This window comes from Emydura macquarii, unplaced genomic scaffold (assembly GCF_026122565.2).
Source record: "Emydura macquarii macquarii isolate MOO-44397 ecotype Brisbane River unplaced genomic scaffold, CSIRO-AGI_Emac_v2 contig_2205, whole genome shotgun sequence".
Lineage (NCBI taxonomy): Eukaryota > Metazoa > Chordata > Testudines > Chelidae > Emydura > Emydura macquarii.
Genome location: NW_027132342.1, coordinates 1,088,873 through 1,112,495, shown reverse-complemented (window position 1 = coordinate 1,112,495; position 23,623 = coordinate 1,088,873). Strand labels below are relative to the sequence as shown.

Here is a 23,623-nt window from a genome sequence, read left to right as displayed (position 1 = left end):
CAAATTTAAGATGGTAGAAGAGCATAGTGATAAAACTATGCAGCCACAATAATTGGTAGTGCCTCTTGTATCCAGATTCATTGACCAATCACAGTAATGTTATCTCTTCAATGGTCTTTTTATAAGTATAAAATGTTTCTTAACAACAGATAACTGTCTTGTACTCAAATAAACATTCCATATTATTGAAGTGTTTAGTCTACGTATTCAGTGGAATGTCCTTTTCTTGTGATCCATATGCTCTCAAACTCTGAGCTTTATAAACAAGATTGTGGGCTAGTTAATTGAGTTGTACTTTATGTGCTCATGTGCGTGCACATTATGCTCAAAAAACTATGTGAAATGAACATTATTAAGGTTGGAAAGACAAGCACTCGAAAATTAGGGAATGCCAGAATTAAGGTTGCTTATGGAACCTAAAATCAGCTCCTTTGTGCATATGCGTTATGACATAGTCTTGAATCCCATACTGTTTTTTCCACAGGACCCCTGCCTTACTCAGTGCACAGAATGAATGGTGATCACTGAGTAAGCAGCTATTCAATATTTTTCCCCCTCATTATTCAATGTGTAGCCTCAGGCCTTATTTACTGCACACTAGTCAAACTCTGCTCAGAAGGCAGACTTACTAATTTCCTCGTGGGCTTTTCTATGGTTCTTAAGTATCTGAATGCTTCACCAACATTAATTAAGTTAATTAATGAGGTATTATCATCCCTACTTTATAGACAGGGAGCCAAGCCACAGAGAAATTAAGGTCAAAAGCATCCACTAATTTTAGGTGTCCAAACTGAGATATCTCGGACCTGTTTTTTTCAGTGTCCTTAGCATATGCAGCAGTTTATATGTTCAAAGCACAGCTCCCATTCGCTTCAGTTGTAGCTCAGCACTTCTGTATATTAGACCCCCCGTTAGGCACCCAGAAAATGAGGCGCACACAATGAGTGATTCCTGTGAAAAGTTTTGGTTTAAATGACATCACACAGGAACTCTGTGGCAGATGCAGAGAGAGAATAGAATTTTCCAAAGTATTACCCAACTGCCTTTACCATGAGATCATCATTTCTGTTCCTGCAGTCCCTCATCACTCTCAGTCCCATCTCTGGTTTTTCATTTGTTGCTCCATGTAATCATTTGCCTCCAGGGCTCAGTGGCTGCTCCTCTTTGATTAAAGGGAGTGCTTTTAGTTTGGGGCAGGCCTTATGTCTGTCCATCCCAGTTAGTGCAATAGGTACTACAGCAAACAAGGCAGATGTCCGATAGACAACAGCCGTTTGAGCTGCACAGCCCTGATTCAACCTCAGAGCAGGTCCATCATGTATTCTGAATGAGCCAGGAGTCTTATAGGGGAAAAAAGTACTTGGTCGTGTAATTGAGGGTTGTATCATAGTGCATATGCACAAAGGAGCTGTATTAAGGTTGTCTTCAGTGGCTCCTAGCCCCAGTCTCCTTGTTCAGACAGTCATCATCCTCCCCCTCCCTACCTCACCCCCCACCCGCAGCTCACAATCTCTCTCTTCCCCATTCCCTGGGCAGTCCCAGTCATACCATGCTCCTTGTTCCTATCTACTCCTTTCCCTTACCCATGGTCTGCTTCTTGTCCCCTCTTCTTTCAAATTAGATGGCTTCCTCCTCTGTGCTGCCTGTTGTCAGCAGGGAAATCCATTGAGAGCACTAGAGAGGCACTTTCAGGCTTCCTGCTCTTAGTTCTGGTGCCTTGTCCCACTCCGGCTGAGAACAGCAATTATAGGGAAGTTCTTTGGAGTCCCTGTAAACTCTAGAGTGGAGCATGCTCGATCACTCTGAAGGGATGGTGCAGGTGCAATCTGGTCAGCAGTAGGAGCTGAGAGTGGATGGAGCATAGTTAATGCTCATGGAAGCTTTGGAGAGCTTAGCTGCTAAAGTCTAAGAAATTTCTATAAGCATGTGTGAAGAGAGAGTTTTCAAAGGCTTATAGCTTGGCCAACTATGGGCAGATTTTTTTATAGAATGGCAAAATGCCTGACATAAAGACTACCCTCCCCTCCCCCTGGCTAAATTCCAAGTTCCTGCTCCAAGCATTGGGGTAGCTAGAGCTTCTCCAAAAAAAAAAAAAAAAAAAAGGTTACCAGAATGTTTTAACATGGGCAAAAAAACACATTTTCCTTACCCCCATTCCTGGAAACAGCTGAACCATTTTGACTGGAAAATCCCTCCCTCCCCTTCCCCAAAAAACAAACAAACAAACAAAAAAAACACATCAACTCTGAAGCAGACACCTGGCATGGAAAATTTCAGCTCAAACACTTAGTCTGGTAAAGTTATAAGCTACTGAAAACAGGGTCTTATAATGGGAAGTGTTGAGTAACCTTAATAATAGGCAGTACGCAACTAAATAGTCTTTTTATTGGCTCTTTCACCACAGTCTTCTATCTTGTTCCTGATGCTTTTCTCCCCATTCCCCTGTTTCTTCCCTGTGTTCCCCATTCATACCTTTCCTTGTTTCCTCTTTTTTTCACCCCCCTTCTCCCCCACCAAACATGCGCCGGTCATCAGTCTTGATCTTTATTTCACCTCTTTTTTTCCTTGGCTTAGGTGCTAGTTGCCTTGTAAACATGATCTTATTACTTTACTGATTTGGATGATCCTAGATGGGCTCCCTCATGGATCATCTTTACATTACTTCATGACAGAATTATTACAGAGACCCCTTACACAGAAGTCTGACCTTTCCTTTACCATACTGAATCTTTGACCTCACCTGGATAAGATGAGCTAGAAGGACAATTCAGCCATCATCATTTTCAGCTTATCTACCCACACAGGTTGCATTAGTTTAACTTAGATTGATTTTAATTAAACTAGTTCAACTTTTGTGTGAGATCTCTTATATTTGTTTAAACCTGGCTTATGTAAATTTAGCTTGCATCAGTAAATTTACAGGCATAAGATCAACTGATATGAGCCCTTTTAAACAGATATAAGAGTGTCTACACACAGAGTTGAACTGGTTTGTCTAAAAGATGTGATTTTTATACTGATTTTGAACTTGTGTACACTGTGTACACCAGAACAGTGTAAATTGTAGAGCTCCAATGTGTTGCTCTCTAAATCCCCATGGTGTGCAGTAAATCTTCCCTGATGCAATTTGATGTGGTCCCAACAAACAGGACTACATCAAATTGCACTGGGGGTGCACTGCTGCCTTGTATACGCAAGCCCTTAGTTTAACTAGTTCAACTTTGTGTGAAGATCAGACCTTAGTCTTGTATTAGGCAAAAGCCACCAGTAGAGTGGGTAGCTTAGAATTCTTACCGCTTTAAATTTTACATGGTTTATTGTTAGAACTGATTCTCTGTTACCCTTCAGTGCAATAAATGGTCCTTAAAAAAAATCTTGATTTAGGTGGTGCAGGCAACTGGAGGTCCAGAGCTTGCTAGTACAGTACTCAGCCCTCTCCTAACAAAGGATACCATAGATTTCTTGCGTTTCACTGTCAGTAGTGAGGAAGGACAACTATGGATGTCGTTGGGTGACACATGGACCAAAGCCAGGTATGAAAATATCTTCACTGATTTTATAGATTATCTTTGAATATATATTAGGATTTATTAGTATAGTCTATACTGAAGCAAACTCCACTTTAGTAGTCTAAATTTTTGCTTGCTGATCCAACTCCAATTGAAGTCAGTGGAAAAATCCCTATTGATTTTAATGGGAGTTGGACTGGACCCTTTGAGAATCTGAGGGGACGTTGTGTTGGAAGAATGAAGGCAATTAAAAACATTGATTTTATTCTGCCTGTGTTGTTGGAGGATGGGGCTTAATTGCATATTCTCTCAGACCTTTCTATTCTTTTTCTCTTTCTATCGTCATTTGGTCATCAACCAGCTGGACTCAATTAAAAATCTATTTCAAGGGAAGTGCAGCATTTAGTAACAACAACAACAACAAAATTATATATGTAGAATTAAAAAGAGATTTCTACTTTGAACATCCCAAATAATATTAAGAGCAGAGACTTGCAATGATTTTTAATGCCTTCAAAGCATCTTTATAATCTGTAAGAAAAAGATTCAATTTTTTAAGAAGTGTCATTGAGTGAATGATTGAATCACATTGAAGATCTACCTTTAATGGATCCTAAATTGTAAATGTAATAGATTCATCAGTACTTACGGTTAGGGACTCGCGAAGAAAAGTGACCTTTTTATGCATGTTGCTTATGGAATTGTATTGTATATAAATATAACAAGTTGTTTATCTAATTCTTTTTATGGCTTTGGGTTTACGTAAAAACCTTGTAAACAGAACGTTTTAAAAAACCTGGGATAAATAAAGGATCTCTTAACCCAGTGGCCCTTTGAGATGGTGGTGATGATCAGTAAGTGTATTAGGGATTGTGTAAGAAATGTATCCATTCATTTTGAATTTACTCATCCACCCACTCATGGACCATATCAAAGGACTAAACCTCAATCTACATAATTAACAAATATTGAATTTATTACTGATGAAAACGGCTGCATTGACAGCTCTGGAATCTGAAGGCCACAGAGTAGCTGGGGAACGTCCACAGAATCAAGAGTGCTTTAGGCTTTGGTAGTGCAAAGTTCATGAGGGTACCCTGCATACTTGAAGAGGACTATCATTGGGGCAAGAGTCTCCAAGCCCATTCTTCCTTTGGCCCTTTTATTGAGGGCAGGTCTGCACTAGAAGCACTACATTGGCACAGGCATCTGATGAAGACGCTGTATGTTGACAGGAGAACATTCTTCCATCAGCATAATTACTCCTCCTGGTTTGCTCCTGGTTTGCTAGAAATTGGACTGAGCATATCAAACTCACCTTGCCACCAAACAGCAGAGCTTCCAGTCATTGCTGACCTAGGCCCTGATCCAGCAAAGGCATCTGTTCATGTCGATCTGTGCAGAGACATTGACTTCACTGGAACTCCTGGAAGAGGGATCCTTTTGCTTGATCAGAGCCCTTTGCTGGAACTGAACTAGTGACCTAAATAATAGAGCTCATTATCCTGTTGTGAATCCCCTGTGCCATCCTGTCCTTAAAAAAAAAAAAAAAAAAAAAAAAAAAAAAGGGGGGGGGGGGGGGGGAACCCAATAATTTAATCCAAAGAGAAGTATGCGGTGGTGGATTGGGAGGAATACAGGAATTTAAATAAAGGGCAGGCAAGCTTTGAACCTTAGAAATAATGGTGGGGCTGGCCCTGTTTCTATTGTGCTTTTGTGCTATGCAGCTTAGCCATACTGTGCCGCCAAGCAACAAGGAGATAATTAAAAACCCAGGGGTTGCTGATGTCAGCTATAAATTAACCTCGACATGCCAGTTTCTTGTGAAATGCTAGCTGCTCCTACAACTGGTTTGACAGCATTTGTTACCTTCGTTCATTTTCAACAACACCCATAACAAGGCATATTAAAGAAATCTATAAAATGGATTCCAGGATCTATTTCTCCTTTAAGAGGCAATAATTGAATCTGGAAGATAATATTTTATGTACAGTAAATAGGCACAGCACACCGTGAAAAACTCCTTCAGATACAATGAATTCAGATGATGAAAGTCAGTGGATCTCTAAGGAATAATACGGTATTTCAGAAAAGCAATCTGCATTAGAAAATTCAGTTCTGCAAAAGTAGTGATTACATTTACTCTTGTGGGTGTAGGGTTTTATTAATAACAATAATAATAATAATAATACTCTCTTGTGACAAGAGGAATTGCTCCTAAAGCTTTCTCCTTCCTAGTTCTAGCTAGGTCCCCATAGCTTCCCAGCCTCCATGTCTGCTTTGCAGATTTCATTTTAAAACATGCCTCTTCTGTGAAGCCTATGCATATTAACCCACCAGACAGAGGGGTATTGTAATACTTTTGTTTTCAAAAGGTAAAACAAATCGCATGCTGCTTTGTGAGCAGTCCTTCTGCTATCCATCCTTCGCATTGTGTCAGAACTTGTATTGTCTGTCTTTTATGTTGGAAGGTTCTTGCAGCAGAGACAGTCTCTTTATGCTATGTAATAGGAGTATGGATACCCTCAGTAAATAATGCTTCCATCTCTGGAATTAGAAGTTTCTTGTGAGTAAACAAGTGCAAAGCATTTAATGAGAACCTTCAGGATTGACTATTGAAAACCACGTGAGCAGATCTTGATACATGCCTTTGGCTTCTTTATACAGAGTGGACTGGCCCAAAGATCAGTTTATTCCACCCTATATCCCACGCTTCAGAAATGGCTGGGAGCCTCCTTTGCTGAGTTTCATGGGAGCTCCAAATGAACAAGAGCTAAATCAGTTGGCTGAATCTGTGGCAAATGTTGCAGAGCAGCAACGGAAACACGAAATGAAAAGAATGTCAGCTGAGGTAGGTTAATTTCCACAATATTTTGTAAAGTAGATGGAAGACCAGACCAACTGTTCACTCCATGAACAAAACAGTCTGAGTTACATTGTGTAATGGTGTTACTGCTAATGAAATGCATGTGGAGGTAGATTCTGATGTCATTTTCACTAGTATAAATTGGGAATAACTCTGTTGAAGTCAATAGCCTTACTCTATCTTTAGATTGTGCAACGGGTGAAAGTCTGACTCATGCAGTGAATAAAATATAGGGTCTTATCATGGTCCCATTGAATTTGATAAAAGTTTTTTGCCATTGACCTAAACTGGAAGTGGATTCCAGGCCTAAAGATCCATTTTTTCCCTCAGATATGTGTTCAACTGCCATAGATCTCTCAAAGTGACACAGTATATTTTAATACAATAGTCTGTGTCTGAAAGATAACTAACTATATTTGCCCACTAAACATTCAGTCTCATGAACAACCTTCCCTGCCCCCCTTTTGGCCTTCAAACTCTTAATAAACAGATGGGCACAGCCAGAAGTTTAGCAAATCTGAACTCTGGTGAACCAAGGATAGACGCATATTCCAGAGTCAAAGGGCTTTGAGGGAGAGTCCCCTACCATCTCAATATTTAATTAAGAGATGGTTGGGAAATATACTTTCTTTCCTATGAGGAGTTTTCCTGGAACTTTTCAGGGTTTCATTGAAAAATGAAAAATAAAATTAAAACATTTTTGGTTGATTTTGCTTGTTGAAAAGACATTTTCCATTATGTAAAAACATATATTTACCATTTAAGGCTTTATAGGTTATATCAATCCTTGTGCTCTACCAGTCCCTTAAGTTGCACCGGGATCCTTATTCTTGTAGTATATATTTAAAATGAATACTGGTTTCTTAAGAAATACCAATAAATTGTGGGATTTCCCCCCATTTTTAGGATACCATGCTTGGCAAATGTTTTTGGGGAAGAGGTGTCTATATAAAAAGAGACTCGGGGGAAGATTTTCCAAGGCACTTAACTCCCATTTGTGCCTTTTGAAAATCTCCCACTTAGTTGTTTTCTAATAGCCTTTATTTCTAAGACATGGCAGTGTTGAATTATGCTATGCTGAGGCTGCACTGTGCCCATGCTGAGAGGGACTGCCCCCTTTCTTGTCACTCTAAAACATAATCACCTGTTGAGGGCTGATGTCTGTCTTCTTTTTTGGAGGAAAGCCTGCCGTTTCATGAGTGTTTAAGAAAGGTATGTATGTCTAGGGGAGCAGACAGGGAGATGAACATGGTGTAGGATAAGAAGTATCCCAAATGACAGTCTCCTGAAGGAGTCAAATATGTTTCACATTCAGATATTTTGAACACTGCCTACTCTGAACACTGCCTAAGCTGCCCCTTAGCCCCCTCCCCCCCCTGACATTTTGTTGTTGTTTTAAAATCACATTTTCCTTTTTTAATTTAATACTTTTCTCTCCTTGTTTGCTGTGTGAAAGTGCAAAACAACCAGAGAAACTGAGAATTGGGTCGTCTAATCTTTTAGTCATAATTATCATAGGCATCATTTGTAGTTATATTAAATTTAAAAAAATTCCAGTGAGTGTGATTTTTATGCTGATTGCATTCCTTTAAGCTCCTCTAATGTTTTGTGTCTTGACTGGTAATTGTTTAGTTCATTAGAAAAAAATAAAATGGTCATAGTGAAGTTGGCGACACTGAATCAGGACTGCTCTGTTCTTGACTCTGCCACTGATTCATTGTGTGCTCTAGTGCAAATCATTTGAACTTGCTATAACTTGGCTTCCCACCTGTAGCATGGCTCTAAAAATACCTCGGTTACAGAAGTATTGTGAGACTTAATGTTTATGAAGTGCTTTAGGGTCCTTAGATGAAAGATACCATGAAGGGCAAAATGTTGTTTGTGTTATAGTATAAAGACAATATAGAAAGCGATACCTAAATGCTGCCTTCATTACTAGTCATCTGTTTTGCTATGCGGTTAAACTTGACAATAGCCAAAGAGAAAATCAGATTCCTATTGGGTCTCCCTGAAGTTCACCCATTTTCTTCATGTTATGCACTCTTAGGAGATAGTCAGCTAGTAATTGAGGCTACATGTTAGATCTCCTTTTCATGACAAGAGATCCCATTAACAATCACTGACACTGTGACCTACTGTCAGGCAGGAACCAGTATAATTAGCTCAGACCTTATTCTTCTGGGGTTTCCTTCTTCCTCCAGGGCATCCTTTTCAAAAAGCAATACTAGCCAGTATTAAATAATGATATGCTTGCTGCTACCATGATTACGGTTCCTAACCCTTACAACTAGGGATTGATCTGGTGTCTAGCAATGTGGATCACAGATTGATTCATGAGACTGTTTCACATCCCTGAGTTTGAAGATACACTTGTATGCAATGTGTTTCCACTCAAGGGGTAGCACATGCTGTCAATTCAGCAATAAGTATTTCAAATGAAAAACTCATGAAACACTGTAGATTTTCTTATGATTGTTGCAGCACTGGTAGGCTCTTTTCCTTGGATTGTGAGCTTTTGGGGGCAAAGACCGTAGCACAGAGGGGAGCCCATCTTGACTGGAGTTCTTGGGGGCTACCATCATGCAAATAATTTTGTCTGTGGACTAAGTTGACTTACTATTTCCCAGTTGTTTCGTGCATACATGCTATGAGCCATGGAACATTTGATGGTGTTTCTAGGAGGTTGTAATATTGCTATTACTTTGCATCTTCAAAGTATTATACAAATGTTTTCTAATTTTGCCTCACAATACCCTGCTGAGGTAGGTAAATATTATAATCTACCTCAGAGGGCTGTTGTATTATTATCGCCACTTATCAGAAGGAGAAAACTGAGGCGCAGACAGGGTTTGTGATTTGCCCGAAGTCACGCAACAAGTAACAATTAGAGCCAGGCTCAGATTTTTGGCAGCTCCTGTGTTCAGCGCACTAGACTCTTCTCCTGTATCGGTGTCATATTATTTTGTGTTTCGATGATCGTGTGAAGAACGAAGGCCTAGAATGAGCAGCTTTAACTGTCAACATGTGCTAATCCCCAGAAATTAACTCCTTAGTGTATAGCACTGCTTTTTGGAACTGAGTGGTATTATAATTATATTAATAAAATTAAAAATATCATCATGGTATGTACAGTGGGTTATTGGCATTATGCAGTGGTTGCCATTCAAGAAGACCTTCTAGGCTGAGCAGCTCCGGCACTCCAAATATAGTCTTCAGATTTCAACAAAGATCATCATATTTCTATATGCTGTTGACACAGCCGCACTCAATTATGATTTATTTAAATCTTGAATCTGCCACACATGCTCACATTGAGTAATACCTTATTGTCTGCACACTCCACTGACTTCAGTAGGATACTTACGGAGCAAGGTATTACTCAGTATAAAGGTGGCAGAACTTGGGCCTTAGAGAATGAGATTGTATATTCCTAAAATAAGGTAATTTTACCAAGTAGTTTTTATTCCGTACACATGCTCAGCATTGTGTGTAGTTTGTCTGATTTAGAATGTCTGCATCCAGAAACAAGGATTAAAGCATGTTCCCTGATGCGGCTTGTTTTGATAAGGTCTCCATCACTGCCTATAAAACTCAGTTGCTGTAGGGATAATGTGGCTCTTGCCCCAGAGTACAGTCATAATGAAGAATATCAGCTGCACTATTAATGCAATGGGTTGAGTTAGGATGCATGTTCTTTATTCTAATGCTTCTGATTTCTTTGTTCACATATTAAAATGCACAAATAATTGTATTTTCAAGGCAAAATAACAAAACAGCTGAGAACAAGGGAATGGGAATGCTGACAGAGAACCTATGGGTATCAGAAAATGTTGCTGTAATAAGTTAAATAACTATTGGTGTCTTTGTGTGTTGTGTTAATCCCTTTTGTTTTCTGTCTTCCAGCATCCCAGTGTCCCAGACTATCCTCCATCTGATGGGTATGCATTCAGTAACACAGTTTACAAAAGAGGGCCTCTGCTGGACCAGGGGGCAGCTGTTACTGCCTTTAAACAAACTGTTAGCCGACATGTAGATAGGTAACATTGAATAGACATCATGTATAGAGCTGTGGATAACTGTCCCAATTTATCGCTATTGGCATGAAGGTGTTTCTGTTTATTTTTACTTATATTTCTATGTCCAAAGTGTGTCATCATTTCCAAAAGAAGACAGTCCTTCCTATAGTACAGTACTTGGCTTTGCTTTTGTTAGTGCTGGTTATATATAGCTCCTTTATTCTCTGCACGAGCACTCATGTAAAGTCCTCTTTATACACACTTAAATGGGTGCTTCTGTCAACAGCAGTAAATTAATGGAAGTGGAATTCTGAGCATTTACAAACTGAAGCAGAACACAGGATCTTTTAATATGGACATAACAAACCGTGTTTCTGGTATGTTTCTAAATGTAGAATGCTATTTACTCTGTTTGGTAATACAAAGAATTGCTTTGCCATTCCTTGGAATTTTTTGTTATTCTCCTTCTGTCCCTCCCAGTTTTGGTTCTTAACACCCACGTTTAGAATAGGAATCAACTCTTTCTTTTCCCTGTGCCTAGTGTGGAATTACACATACAGCTCTGAAATTATAACAAGTCGTGACCAAGCACAGTGTAAGGGAGTGTTTTTGCACAAAGGAGCTATTCCTTTCTGTCCCTTCAGCTTTGTACCAGTAAATTAAGATCACATCCACTGAATCAGCACCTTGGATACGTGATGTTGGGGTCTCCAGTTAGGCCTTGTTTACATGGGATGGTTATATTGGCAAAAATGAAAGTGTGAATTTAAACCAATATAGTTATACCGATACAATGTAGATACTCTTATTCCAGTATAAAAGTGCATTATTTTTGGCTTATCTTATGTCACTTGGGAAGGGGTTTAAGCTCAACTGAAAAAAGTCATTCTTCTTCAGAATAAGAATGTCCACACAGGGGGATTATACCGGTATAACTAAACTGATATATCTGGTATCAGTTTCCTGTGTAGACAAGGTCTTAGCTATGTGTCTTTGGACATTGACTGTCCCACGCTACATATGCATTCTCATTCTCCATTCTGGACTTTTAAATGATGTCAACTGTGTATGCCAAGACCAAACTATACCAGATGGGGAAGCTTATCATGGAGGGAAGGGGGAATCCTTCTAACTCTTGTGTTAACTAGCTGAATTCAAAATTAAATGGAAGGAATTGTGGAGAGATAGGAAAGCTTAAGTGGAGGAGGGGGGGTGGTTTGGAGAAGAAAAGTACAAGCTGCCCATTTCAGTTGCAGGTTGCAGATTCTCAGCCACTTTTAACTCACTTTTTATTGATAGAAGCTAAATTGGTATTCAACACTCCAAAGTTAGTGTTTATAATGGAAAGTGAGTTGATAGTGGCTGCTGGGCCACAAACTGCTGCTATAAGCTTCTGGGGGAAACAATGGTTCCAGTAATCCCCTATTTAAAAAAAAGAGGAAAAGAAAAAAGAGAGAGGGGAAAAAAGAGAGGAATGAATGTGCAGTGGAAGGCTACTGACACTTCTTGGGTGGTGGAAGGCAGTTGACTTTTGATCTCATGGTGTATCAATAATGAACACCTGGGGTGTATGGCTTACTGCTACTATTGATCATCACTTCAACACCGGAGGACTAGTGAATATGCTTTCTAATTGAGTTGAGTGGCATTTCAGCATACATGTCATGCAGCTTTTCTTCTGCACAGTATCACAGAAAGCCATGCAGCCAAGTGCAGCCTACGTAGGAAAATGCAAGTTGATTATAATTACATTATATCTAATTGGTAATATGTAGATGTGGTGGAGCAGGAGTGAAGATGCATGTGCAATGGGCAGGGTTCACAGCTGGGAGGCTCATGGAGCTGGATTTGAAGGATGGATTTTCACTGGCCTTGCTGTGCCCTAGGAATTTTACCCCTGGTTTGAACAGGAGCAGAGTGAAACCTGTACTGAAAGCTTTTAAAAATCCCACCTGGATTTTTTTTCTATTGGGAGAATATCTGGAGAGAGGGTTAGAAACTGCAGACAGTGGGATGAGTTTGAAAAGGCAGCACGAAAATCATATAAGGACCATCAAGTCATGCATTGAAATGGCAAGAAGGCAATCAAACTGAGTAAACCTTTACAAATTAATACAAAGTAGGTAAAATTGGGATAACTGTCCTCTCCTTTGACATTGGAATGACTCATTTATGGTATGAATACGAACATGGTTCATACCATGTTTTTCTTTCCTCCCTTACATGTGCTATTCACTTTCAGTGTATTGTTTTTTTTCTTTCAAACCTATATATAACTTTACAATCTAAATATGGCTATGCCTTTGTTCTGCTCTTCAAGTAAAATGAGACAGTTCTCCACAGCCAAGAAGTAGCTAGGTAACTACTGGAGTGCTCAAGGATATACTTGAGATCAGTAGTTACAATCAGTGAACAACCACCAACAAAATTCATTCATCTCTCCATGAAGTGATGTTATGTCCAGCATTTCAAAGTCATTATTTGTTTACTGTTTACATTTTCCACTAGTTCATGAACTCTTCTACATGGTGATTTTGATGTGCATGTTATTTGCATTAGTGCATATTGCTTTTGTTTCTTTTAGAAGCTTTTTAGGGTGCTTTTGACCTTGAAGATTTGGTTGTACATCCAAGAATCCACTAGCTCACTTTCCAAAAGGAATCTGAACAGATCTTTCCTTATGGAAAGAGAGTGCTGTGCTCTGTATTCTTCATCCCACTAGGTTTTATATGAACCTTACCTTTAACTGCTCATAAGTCATTTTTAATTCTTCCTTGAGGTAATGATTTACCTATAGTGGGCAAGTATTTTTGAGATTGGCAGTTTAGTTTGATTGGATTTAATGCTGAAAATCATTCATTTTGTCTGCAGCCATTGAGATATTATAAACAATTGATTTGAAATGTAAATTGTGATGCATTCTAGAGAGTGCAATCTCTCTTTAAGCATATAAGATGCTTTGTAAATTACTACAAATTGGAAACCTTTCTCAATATATCAGTTTGCTTTATTACACAAGACTGTTAAATCCATTATAGTCCTTTACATATCAATACAGCTATAAATCTAATGCATGCATTTGGTTTCCTTTAATACAATGGCGTCTGCTAATCTCTAAATTATTACTGTATTTACTGCAAATTTTGAGCTAACCATTATTACCAACTCTTGAGGTCTATGCGACTCAATACTTTTTGACTTTTGCTGGCTCTTTAATGTTATAATGGGTGATTATACTGTGCACTGTTAAATTCTATGGCAATGAAGTGTTCTAAAATAGATTAGCAGGATACATCTTGCTGAAATGTTTTCTTTTTTAAATTGCTTGCTTTTCGTGAAAGTCTAGCTGAATAATGGTTGGGTTGTTTGCCTTGTAGAAATTATGAAGCACACAGTAAAGCACAGACTAAGAGATATGCCAAATCCAAGTATGACTTTGTGGCAAGAAACCACAGTGAACTTTCTGTCTCGAAGGATGATATTTTAGAGGTAATGTAATACACAGCAATGAAATTTCTAATACTTCCCAGAACTGACGACGTGCTCTCTGTGGGCAATGTGAATGTTTTGGGTGATGACTCCTGATGCATTAGTCTGAATTCTTCTATAGGAATACAGAAAGTTCAGTTATTTTGTCTTGTATCTTAGTCAAGATGCCTGGGGATTCCATGCTGTGACTATGCCATCATTTGTTGTTATAGAGCTCATCTCCTTTAATAGTTTAGTGGGATTTCTCAGCCTTCTGCAACATTAATTTTAATATTAATAATATTTGTATAACAGGAGAGCCTAGAGACCCCATCCTTCCAGTCGTCATTCATACACGTAGTGAGAGACAGTCTCTGCCTTGAAGAGATTGCAATCTAAATAGACAATTCAGGCAAAAGGGTGAGAAGGAGAAACAGAGGCAGAGAGAGGAAGAAGGCTCTTGCCTGAAGTTACACTGCATATCAGTGGCAGAGCCAGACCTAGGTCCTCTGACTACCAGCCCAGTTCCCTATTCGTGGCACCATGCTGTCTCCCCAACTATTTACTGTCCCAAAATATCATGATATCCTTGGGTTATTAATATTTTTGGCCAGCAGTTTAGAATGCATACATTCAAATTAAATGGTATCTCTTCTTCTCACACATACCCCTCTCTGCTTACTTTCACTGTGCCCTTTACATGTGGAATGCCCCCATATGAACTGATCTGCAAGGTCACTACTCTTTTTTTCTCTCCCACATCCCACCTCTGCAAAGTGCCTCAAAGAAACCAAGCCCTTACTGGCTATGTCTGCACTTGGAGCTGAGGGCTATGATTCCCAGGTTGAGTAGACCTATACGTGCTAGCTCGCAAATAGAAATGCAGCTCCAGTACCGTGGGCGAAAGCGAGCAGCAGCATGGTCTTAGCCACCCAAGTACAAACCTACACATACTCATGGGACTGCTAACCCATGCTGCCACTTGATGCTGCTGGTGCTACCGTGGCTACACTGCTGTTTTTAGCTCAGAGAGAGCTAGCATGAGTATGATACCTATTCAAGCTGGGAATCACACCCCTAGCTTCAAGTGTAGCTGTAGCTACTGAGGGACAGAACGAGAGGGCCGATACTTTATAATATCTCATTTTAAAAAGATTGTACTGAACCAAAAATATCTTTTTCATTTATGTCCCTCTTGCTCCAGTCTTTATAGATCACTGGCTAGGGTATAAGGTCTTTGAGGGAGGAACTGTGTATTTGTATCTGTTAGTACAGCACTAACTACACTGGAGCCGGAGTCATGAGTTAAACATCCAGACACTTCTACATTGTAAATATTTGTTATGATGATACAAAGGGGGGTTGTGTGTGTCTATAATGGTTCCTTTGAGACATCAAAAGAGCTGTGTCTTGGCAATTATTTGTGTTTCTAAAGTGTTTTCGTCTATTGACTGCTTGGAAGCCTTTGATTTCTGCACTGGTGGGGAGTCTTATTTTTTGCCTCTTGTGGAGATTAGAAAAATTCTTTAGCTGAATTGAGCAAGAGGGATAATATAGCTCAAGTGTGACTTAATACACGGCAACATAGCCCATTAAGTTCCCATATCGGCCGCCAGAAATCCCCAATTACCCAGCTCCCAAAGTTCCACAAATAAAATCACCACGCACCCAAATAAAGCCAAAAAGGAAACTTAAAAAGTCTTCTATTTAGGTCAGATTGAGTGGGTGAACTGGAAGAAACTGGTGAATTACACTAAAGATGTATTTGCCCTCTATTAAATCTTAAAGATCAACTATAGAATAGATTTTTTTAAAATTTCATTGTCCTTTTTCTGGTATGATTACTGATCAGGCATGTGCATTAGAAACAGGGAATATTTAGAGGCAGTAAGTTGAATTGTTAAAATAGAAATAAGTTGTTAACTGGGAAGATTTCAGATAAAGTTTGTTCAATATTCTAAAGGCTTGTCTACACTTACCTCCGAGATTCGGCGGCAGTCAACCAGAGTTGCGCAAGCTATGCAAAAAAACTTGCGTAACTCCCGTTGACTTCTCTTCTGCACGCTGTCTTCACTGCACTGCACCGACAGGAACCGTGTTCCCATCGATGCAGCACTACATCACTTGAGAAAGTGGTCTTAATACGTCAATTTCTGGATCAACTGGGCGGGTCTTCACTGACTGCTCAGTTGATCCAGAGAAATCGATATGACGGTGGCAAATTTGTCGCCGTCAGTGAAGATGTAGCCTAAGTTTGGGGCACTCCCTGTCTGTTGACTGGGATGCATCTGAGATTTGGTTAGATTAGGTTAGTTCTTATGCTGTCAAGTGGATAGCATAGAAGTCACCCGTTTATGTACTTCCATGATGTTCTGTCCTGAGCAAAATATGACACATTAGATTAATTTTTTATATGTGGTGAATCTGGTTGACCTGAGGTGAGCACAGTTTGAGATGGCAGCAGAGAATGTGTGTCCTCCTCCTGGTAATTGCAATCAGTCTAATTAAAAAGGAAATAGGGAGCATGGGAAGGAGGGGAGGGAGCAAAGACGAGATGAGGAAGGAACTAAACCTGACTGAACTGAACAATTGACAGTTGCTGGACCAAATCCTGGCAGCGACAGGGCTTTGCTTTACTGCTGTAGCGCAAGCCTGAGATAAATGTTGCTCAACCTTTTAACTTGACTTATCGTTGTATCAAATGATTTCAGATTCTCGATGACAGAAAACAATGGTGGAAAGTTCAAAATAAAAGTGGCGTTGTAGGATTTGTGCCAAACAACATCTTGGATCCACTGAGACCTCAGGAATCTGATTTAGGACATTCTGAACCTGCATACAGTCACACCATACAGGTATCCTTTGTTCCTTAGGGAAAAAATCCATTTATATTTTTAATGATGGAAGAGGGAAAGGTGGTTCAAAGCGGGACTCAGAACAACAATAAAAATCTGTAAATTCCATTGCAACCTCAAAATTTCCCTTGCTGTATATAAGTTTGAATTTTATTTCTAGGTTATGTAGAGTCTAAAATAAAAATAAAATTGACAGATCTATAATAGGTCAAATCTTTCCCTTTGACTCTTTTGTTTCTGTTCTGTCATTGACAGACATTACATGTTTGTATCCTAATATATATGTTGTGCATTTATTTTAATTGCAAATACCCTTCATATGTTGATAGCTGTTGATGCCAAAGAAGGAGTTTGAATTATTTAAGGTAGGGTTAACTTCATTCCTTCTCAGAGAGTGAACTTTAGTATCTCCTTTAGTTTCTGTCCTTTTTGTGTTTTGTATGTATATATATTAGTCTCTAATATCTAGTTCTCGCAATTTTGGAGCTTTATAATTGAATGAGTATAGACCTCTGTGTGGTATTGTGAGTGCCATAGAGTCATATGTTTACTGTTTGAATTTATGGTGCAATCATTTCTCAACGATAGCCCCAGTCCACAAACAGAAAACCGTTGGTGCTTGGGTCTAAGCTTTTGGTCTAATTTTGTTTTCCTTTTACATAATGATGGGTTGAGAACATTATCTGTTCGTTATCTATACAGAGTACAACCAGAGCCCAATACTACAAAAGTAAAATACCAGCGTTCTTTACATCCACATTATAGCTCTCATGAATAAGGATTTGAAGGATAAGGGCCAAATATGTGGGCTTTTTGCACTGTCATAGCACGCTAAAGGCTCATTTTTAGCTGTAGATTTCGTGTTTTTTTGAGAGCTTTGTTTTTTCTTTATGCTATGTTGTTTCTGGAGATGATCAAGCCAGTTAAGATAAAGCAGAATTCCCAGGCCTGCCCTTAAACAAACTTTGATCCAAAATGCAAACCAAATTTCAACTGAACCTTTTTGTGATTAACCTGGTTCTCCATTATTCCTTTCCTTATACCCCGGCATTTCTGGTTTCCAGCCAGAAATGGAAGTGCTCATCTATTATTACTTAGTATTTGTATCGCAGGTGCCCCTAGAGGTCCTAGTCAAGGCTCTCATTGTGCTAATAGCTGTCCGCATAAATTACACAAAAGAAAGGTGCAGCTTTCATGCTATTTCTGGCCTGACTAGGGATACTGAGAATCTCTTGTGAAACTGGTCTTGTAATATTCCCAGGCCAGTTTTGAAAACCCAGTAAGTTCAGATAAAATAGTTTGGATAAATTTCCAAAAGCTTGAGCACTTACTTGAACTTGGGACTGATCAGTAGTCCTTATAAATCAATGGTAGTCTTTCCATTGAGCTCATTGGACTTTGAATCAGGTCTTTTATAAAGTTTGCCTATCACTTGGTGTTTCCCAGTAACATTTGAGCTCTTCCTCTAAATAATTTTTTTTTCCTGTGTGTGAAATGAAGCATGTGTCTGTAGTGTTTTGCAAACTCTGTTTTAAAGATCTGTTTGTTTGTTTTCTTACTCAAGTGCATGTATTTTCAGTTTGTTTGTTTTGCAACTACATATCAAAAACAATTAAGCAAGTCATGTTGGGACATTTTTGAGTAGAAGTTCTTAAAATTATGTATGATTCTCTCCATTTTTGGATGATTTTTACGTGAAATAATGAAACAAATCAAAAAAAGAAGTCCACGTTTTCACTTTTTCACAAATCACTCCCCACAGACTCATGGAAATTGGAGATGGATCTTTAATGCCATAACCCTTCTACCATCTGACCATAGTGGATTGTTCCCTACAGTTCATTGTACTTCTGCTTTGTCCAGTTTTAAATAATCCAAATGATGTGGCTTGCATCACTTCACTTATGAAGCTACTTTAGATCTCACAGGAAATTTTCTTTCATTCATCCTTACTGTTCCTTTTCTTAACTTCATCCTGTTGCTTGATTTATCGATACAGCTGGAAGCTATGTAACCTAAAAGAAAGAACCTATATTCTATAAGTTCAAATCATATGCCAACTATTCATACTAAAAATAAAAAAGCAACGGTATAGGAAATAATGCATACAGAAAGCTTTTGCCCGGCAACTGCAAGCTGTATTTCTCTCGTTGTTTGATCATTTTAAAATAATCACTAAATAATCAGCATCCTGATGTTTGCTCTCTCAGGTTAAATTACACTTGGCAGTGCCATAATTTATATTATTATTTAGAAAATCACCTGAGATTGAGTGCATCACAAACCATTCCCTAGACTTATGGTCATGAATGAGGAGGGTCTTTACAAACACATGTACCAATCACTAATGTCATCTTCTACTTCATGTTGAAGATTATAAACTTTAGTGCTCCCGAGTCTATTCCAATGGTTCTTAACCAGAGGTGCACATATCCCTGGGAGTATGCAGAGGTCTTCCAAGGGTTACATCAACTCATCTAGATATTTGCCTAGTTTTACAACTAAAAAACTTACTATAAAAAGCATTAACGAAGTCAGTACAAACATACAAGCAATGACTGGTTTAAACTTCTCTATATGCTGTACACTGAAATGCAAGTGCAATATTTACATTCCAACTGATTTATTGCCCAATTATGTGGTAAAAATGAGAACGTAAGCAATGTTTCAGTAATAGCGTGCTGTGACGCTTTTGTATTTTTATGTCTGATTTTGTAAAAAAGTGGTTTTTAAGTGAGGTGAAACTTGTGGTATGCAAGACAAATCAGAGTCTTGAAAGGTAGTCTGAAAAGGTTGAGAGCCACTGATTTATTCTCGCTATCTCAGGTATTAATATGGCTCATATTAATGTAGCATCTGAACACTTCACTGTTTTAAAGTATTTAGCCTCACTATGCCCTGTGAAGTAGTGAAGTGCTATTATCCCCATTTTACTGAGGGAGAACTGAGGCACAGAGAGACTAAGTGACTTGCCAAATGTCCCCCAGAAAGTCTTTGCAGGAACCTGGACCTCCTGAGTCCCGACTAGCACCATCATCTTCTTCCATGTCCTCTGAGTGTGAGTGGTGTGAACACTGACTCCTGTATAACTGGTTTCAGTGCACACAAGTGCTGAGCAGCCTTTTCCATGCTTTCAAACAATACTTCTGCTTCAGCCCTGGCATGCATGTGGCCTTTCAGTTGTGATTAATGCTGTGGGCATTTCTGATGATGTAGATATTTATTTGTCCGTTCATTTAATGTGTTTCTGGTGGTCTGCAACGCATGTGTCACAGCAGGGAAAATCTGCTTCCTGATGCTAAGGCATGAAGGCCCCATTGAAACCTGTCAAATTCGGGTTTTTTTGTGATTTTTCCTCCAGATTTAAGGCCTCGCTTGGAGAGGTGACTAGCTAGTGCATTCATTATTGCGCTTAGTTGTTTGAATATTTTCAGGAGAGGCAAAAGAGCCTTTTCCGTGCCTGCAGCTGTGTGCTCTACTGGTGATCTCTGTCAGTACACATTGCATTAGATTTTGGTTTGAACTCTTAAACCCCTCTCTGGGCTGGTCCAAGATAGTTAGTTACCTGAGAGTTCGTCTCTTGTGCGTTTGGAGTTGGTGGTTGGTGCAGCAGACTGGCACTAGCCCAGTTTTGACCTCTGCAGCCAAAGGGCTGTGAAATGCCCTCCCCTCTCCTCTGGTTTTGGATGGACTGTGGAATTTCAAAACACTAAACGAGGGAACATTCAAATGAGCACAGTCGTAACATTTTCTTTTAGATCTTCAGCATGGGACACTGGTGCTTGTGTTCGGTTTTATGCTAATGTTACTTCCTGGTTGTCACAGCCTCCGACGATTTAAGTTGTTTAATCTGCCTTTGTTACTGTGGAGCAGCAAAGAAATTTTGATTGATGTCAGATTTACATTATGTATATTAAGAATTTGCCAAGAAGATCATTTGTTTTGTCGTTTAAATGTTTTGGATTATTTTTACATGAACAATTGTCAAAAAGTACACAAATTCATCAAATACTTCATAGAATCATAGACGTGTCGGACTGGAAGGGATTCAGTAGGTCATCTAGTCCAGTCCCCTGCACTCCAGGCAGAACTGTGTAATGACTAGATCTTTCCTGACAGATGTTTGTCTAACCTGTTCTTAAAGCCTTCCATGCTGGAGATTCCACAACCTCCCTAGGCAATTTATTCTAGTTTTTGACTACCCTGACAGTTGGGAATTTTTTCCTATTGTCCAACTAAACCTTCCTTGCTGCAATTTAAGCTCACTGTCCTATCCTCAGAGGCTAACGAGAACAATTTTTCGCCCTCCTCCTTGTAACAGTCTTTTCTATACTTGAAAACTGTTGTCATGTTCCCCCTTCAGTCTTTTCTTCTCCATATTAAATAAACCCAATTTTTTCAATCTTTCCTCATCGGTCATATTTTCTAGACCTTTGATCATTTTTGTTGTTCTCCTCTGGACTTTCTCCAGTTTGTCCACATCTTTCCTGAGATGTGGTGCCCAGAACCAGACACAATCCTCCAGATAAAACCTTATCAGCGTGGAGTAGAGTGGAAGAATTACTTCTTGTGTCTTACTTACAACACTCCTGCTAATACATCCCAGAATGATATTTGCTTTTTTTGCAACAGTTACATTGTTGACTCATATTTAGCTTGTGATCCACTGTAACCCCCAGGTCCCTTTTTGCGCTACTCCTTCCTAGGCAGTCATTTCCTATATTGTCTGCGTGCAATGGATTGTTCCTTCCTAATTGGAATACTTTGCATTTGTCGTTTTTGAACTTCATTCTGTTTACTTCAGACCATTTCTCCAGTTTGTCCAGATCATTTTGAATTTTAATCCTATTCTCCAAAGCACTTGCAACCCTCCCAATCTTGGTATCATCCACAAACTTTATAAGTGTACTCTCTATGCTATCATTGATGAAAATATTGAAAAGAACCGGACCCAGGACCAATCCTTGGAGGACCCCAATCAATATGCCCTTCCAACTTGACTGTGACCCACTATTTCAGTGTCACTGACATCATTTTTCACCTCCAAAAAAGTTTTGCAGCCAAAAAAATGTGCCCAGCTCTAATTGATTGCACAGTACAGCCAAACTCAGTAATCCATTAGGATTCTTCAAGGTCTGTTGTTAGATTTTGGTATTTTTTTGTATCTTGATAAATGACCTAGAACAAAGCAATGATCAAGTTTTCCAAAAGTACAAATGTACAAGCAATGGTTGACACTGGTAATACCCCAGGATCTTCCAGGAATTTAATGTTGACAATTACATATTTTATGCTATTCTGAATTCCAAAGCACTTACCAAACTTTTAGTCAGATAGAAATCAGTTAGAATATGCTGTATATCAGGACAGCTGCTTTCACTTCTCAGATATTGCAACCATAGCAGAGTTGGGCTTGGGCAGTATTAAAAGAGAGATCTCCAAGGGTAAATTCAAGTACTGTAGTATTAGAAATTTGCCATGGTTATAGAGCTAGCTAGCTGCACCTCTCTCCCCTTTCTGGTCTCTGAGAACGTACCCTCAAGTTCTAGGCCTCATGTTCTTACCTGTCGTAGGATGGGATTTCACAATTCTACCACTCTGAGACTGGGATCTGGGCTACAATACCCTGTATGTCAACCGTCATTACCCAGCAGGTCCAGCTGAATTTGGTCACCTGCACTTTAGCAGCCAGTGACCGAACTTTCTTCTTAGAATAAAAGTTTCTTTATTAGCAAACAGAACAAAACATTAGAGAATTCTGTGTCTTCCCTCTCCACTCTTTTTTCATCCATCAGTACTTCCCTCTGACCAGTGGAGTCCTGTGGAAAACAGCAGTATGTCTGACTTGGCCCTCTATATTGAGAGTCAGCCCTGGCCATTCGCTTCAAGGCCTATGCACCCGTGCACGTATACAAACCCCCCAGAAATAAAACCCTGTGTGCCAGGGATTGATCACACCTGTTTGGGTTTGGTTGGTTCCCTCAGTGAACCTCGTCTGCCTTAGTTTTACTTTAGCTGACAGAAAAAGTCATGCAGCCAAACCCTTTGGCTTTATCAACTGGTAAATTGGATTCCATTTGAACAATTCTAGTTAAATTGCCCCAAATATTAGTTTCAGAAGGAACAAATTTTAATGTTCAATTGCCCCCATTTTTTTTTCCAATTAGAACCCCCCAATACACATTTAAACCATCTTAAATATTTGACTGAGAAATGTTTAGGCTACTGAACACTCAGACACTTACACTATAATGATGCACAGTATCTCCCTGCTCTCACCTAAAGTGTTTTTTTTTAAAGCCATCAAGAATAGATGCTATTTGTATCTATTCAAAGGTACATTTTAAAGCAGACTAGTTGCGCATTGAAGTGTCATTCATTTTTCTAGAGCTTTTCGTAATGACCTCCTAAAGAAAATGTTACATTTTAAATTCTTTTCAATCATTCTGGGGTTACTTGAAACAGAAGGCAAACCTTTTGCCGAAAAGGTTTTTGTTTTTGTTTACCTTTTTGTTTGCTTTGGCACGTGAGCACCGAGGTAGAGTTCTGTTTTCCTCCTCCAGGACAAATGTCCTTAGGTTTCATGGTAGATTCCAAGGAATGGATTCTTTCAAGCCATTTTTTGTTTAGCTATTTGCTTAAAATATTTCTCTGTGGGGTGTGACTTCTTTCTGACACTGAGCATTTGTGCCCAAACTTCATGTCTGTTGCCAGCTAGATACCAATGTACTTATCTGTTGCCAACTGTTAATTGGGAAGTGTACTGTAACAAAGGGATACACGTGCTGGGTGCTCATTTGTTAGCGGCCAAAGAGGTGTCATCATTTTGAACTATGAGCCAACATCTATTTATATTGTTCCATAATAAAATGCTGTTCTATTAAAATTGTTGTCATAAAATAGGCTATT

The 23,623-nt window shown here is 39.1% G+C and overlaps 1 protein-coding gene across 8 annotated transcripts in view; it reads left to right on the top strand.

Annotated features, from left to right (window-relative positions):
- The window catches only part of EPS8 (EGFR pathway substrate 8, signaling adaptor), a 198,716-nt gene that overhangs the window by 155,335 nt on the left and 19,758 nt on the right, over window positions 1-23,623 (top strand). For all 8 annotated transcript variants that reach the window (XM_067559146.1, XM_067559151.1, XM_067559149.1 and 5 more), the window contains 5 exons: window positions 3,385-3,533; window positions 6,177-6,360; window positions 10,279-10,313; window positions 13,769-13,880; window positions 16,571-16,714. In XM_067559146.1, coding sequence (XP_067415247.1) covers window positions 3,385-3,533; window positions 6,177-6,360; window positions 10,279-10,313; window positions 13,769-13,880; window positions 16,571-16,714 — 624 coding nt within the window. The remainder of the gene's footprint in view (window positions 1-3,384; window positions 3,534-6,176; window positions 6,361-10,278; window positions 10,314-13,768; window positions 13,881-16,570; window positions 16,715-23,623) is intronic.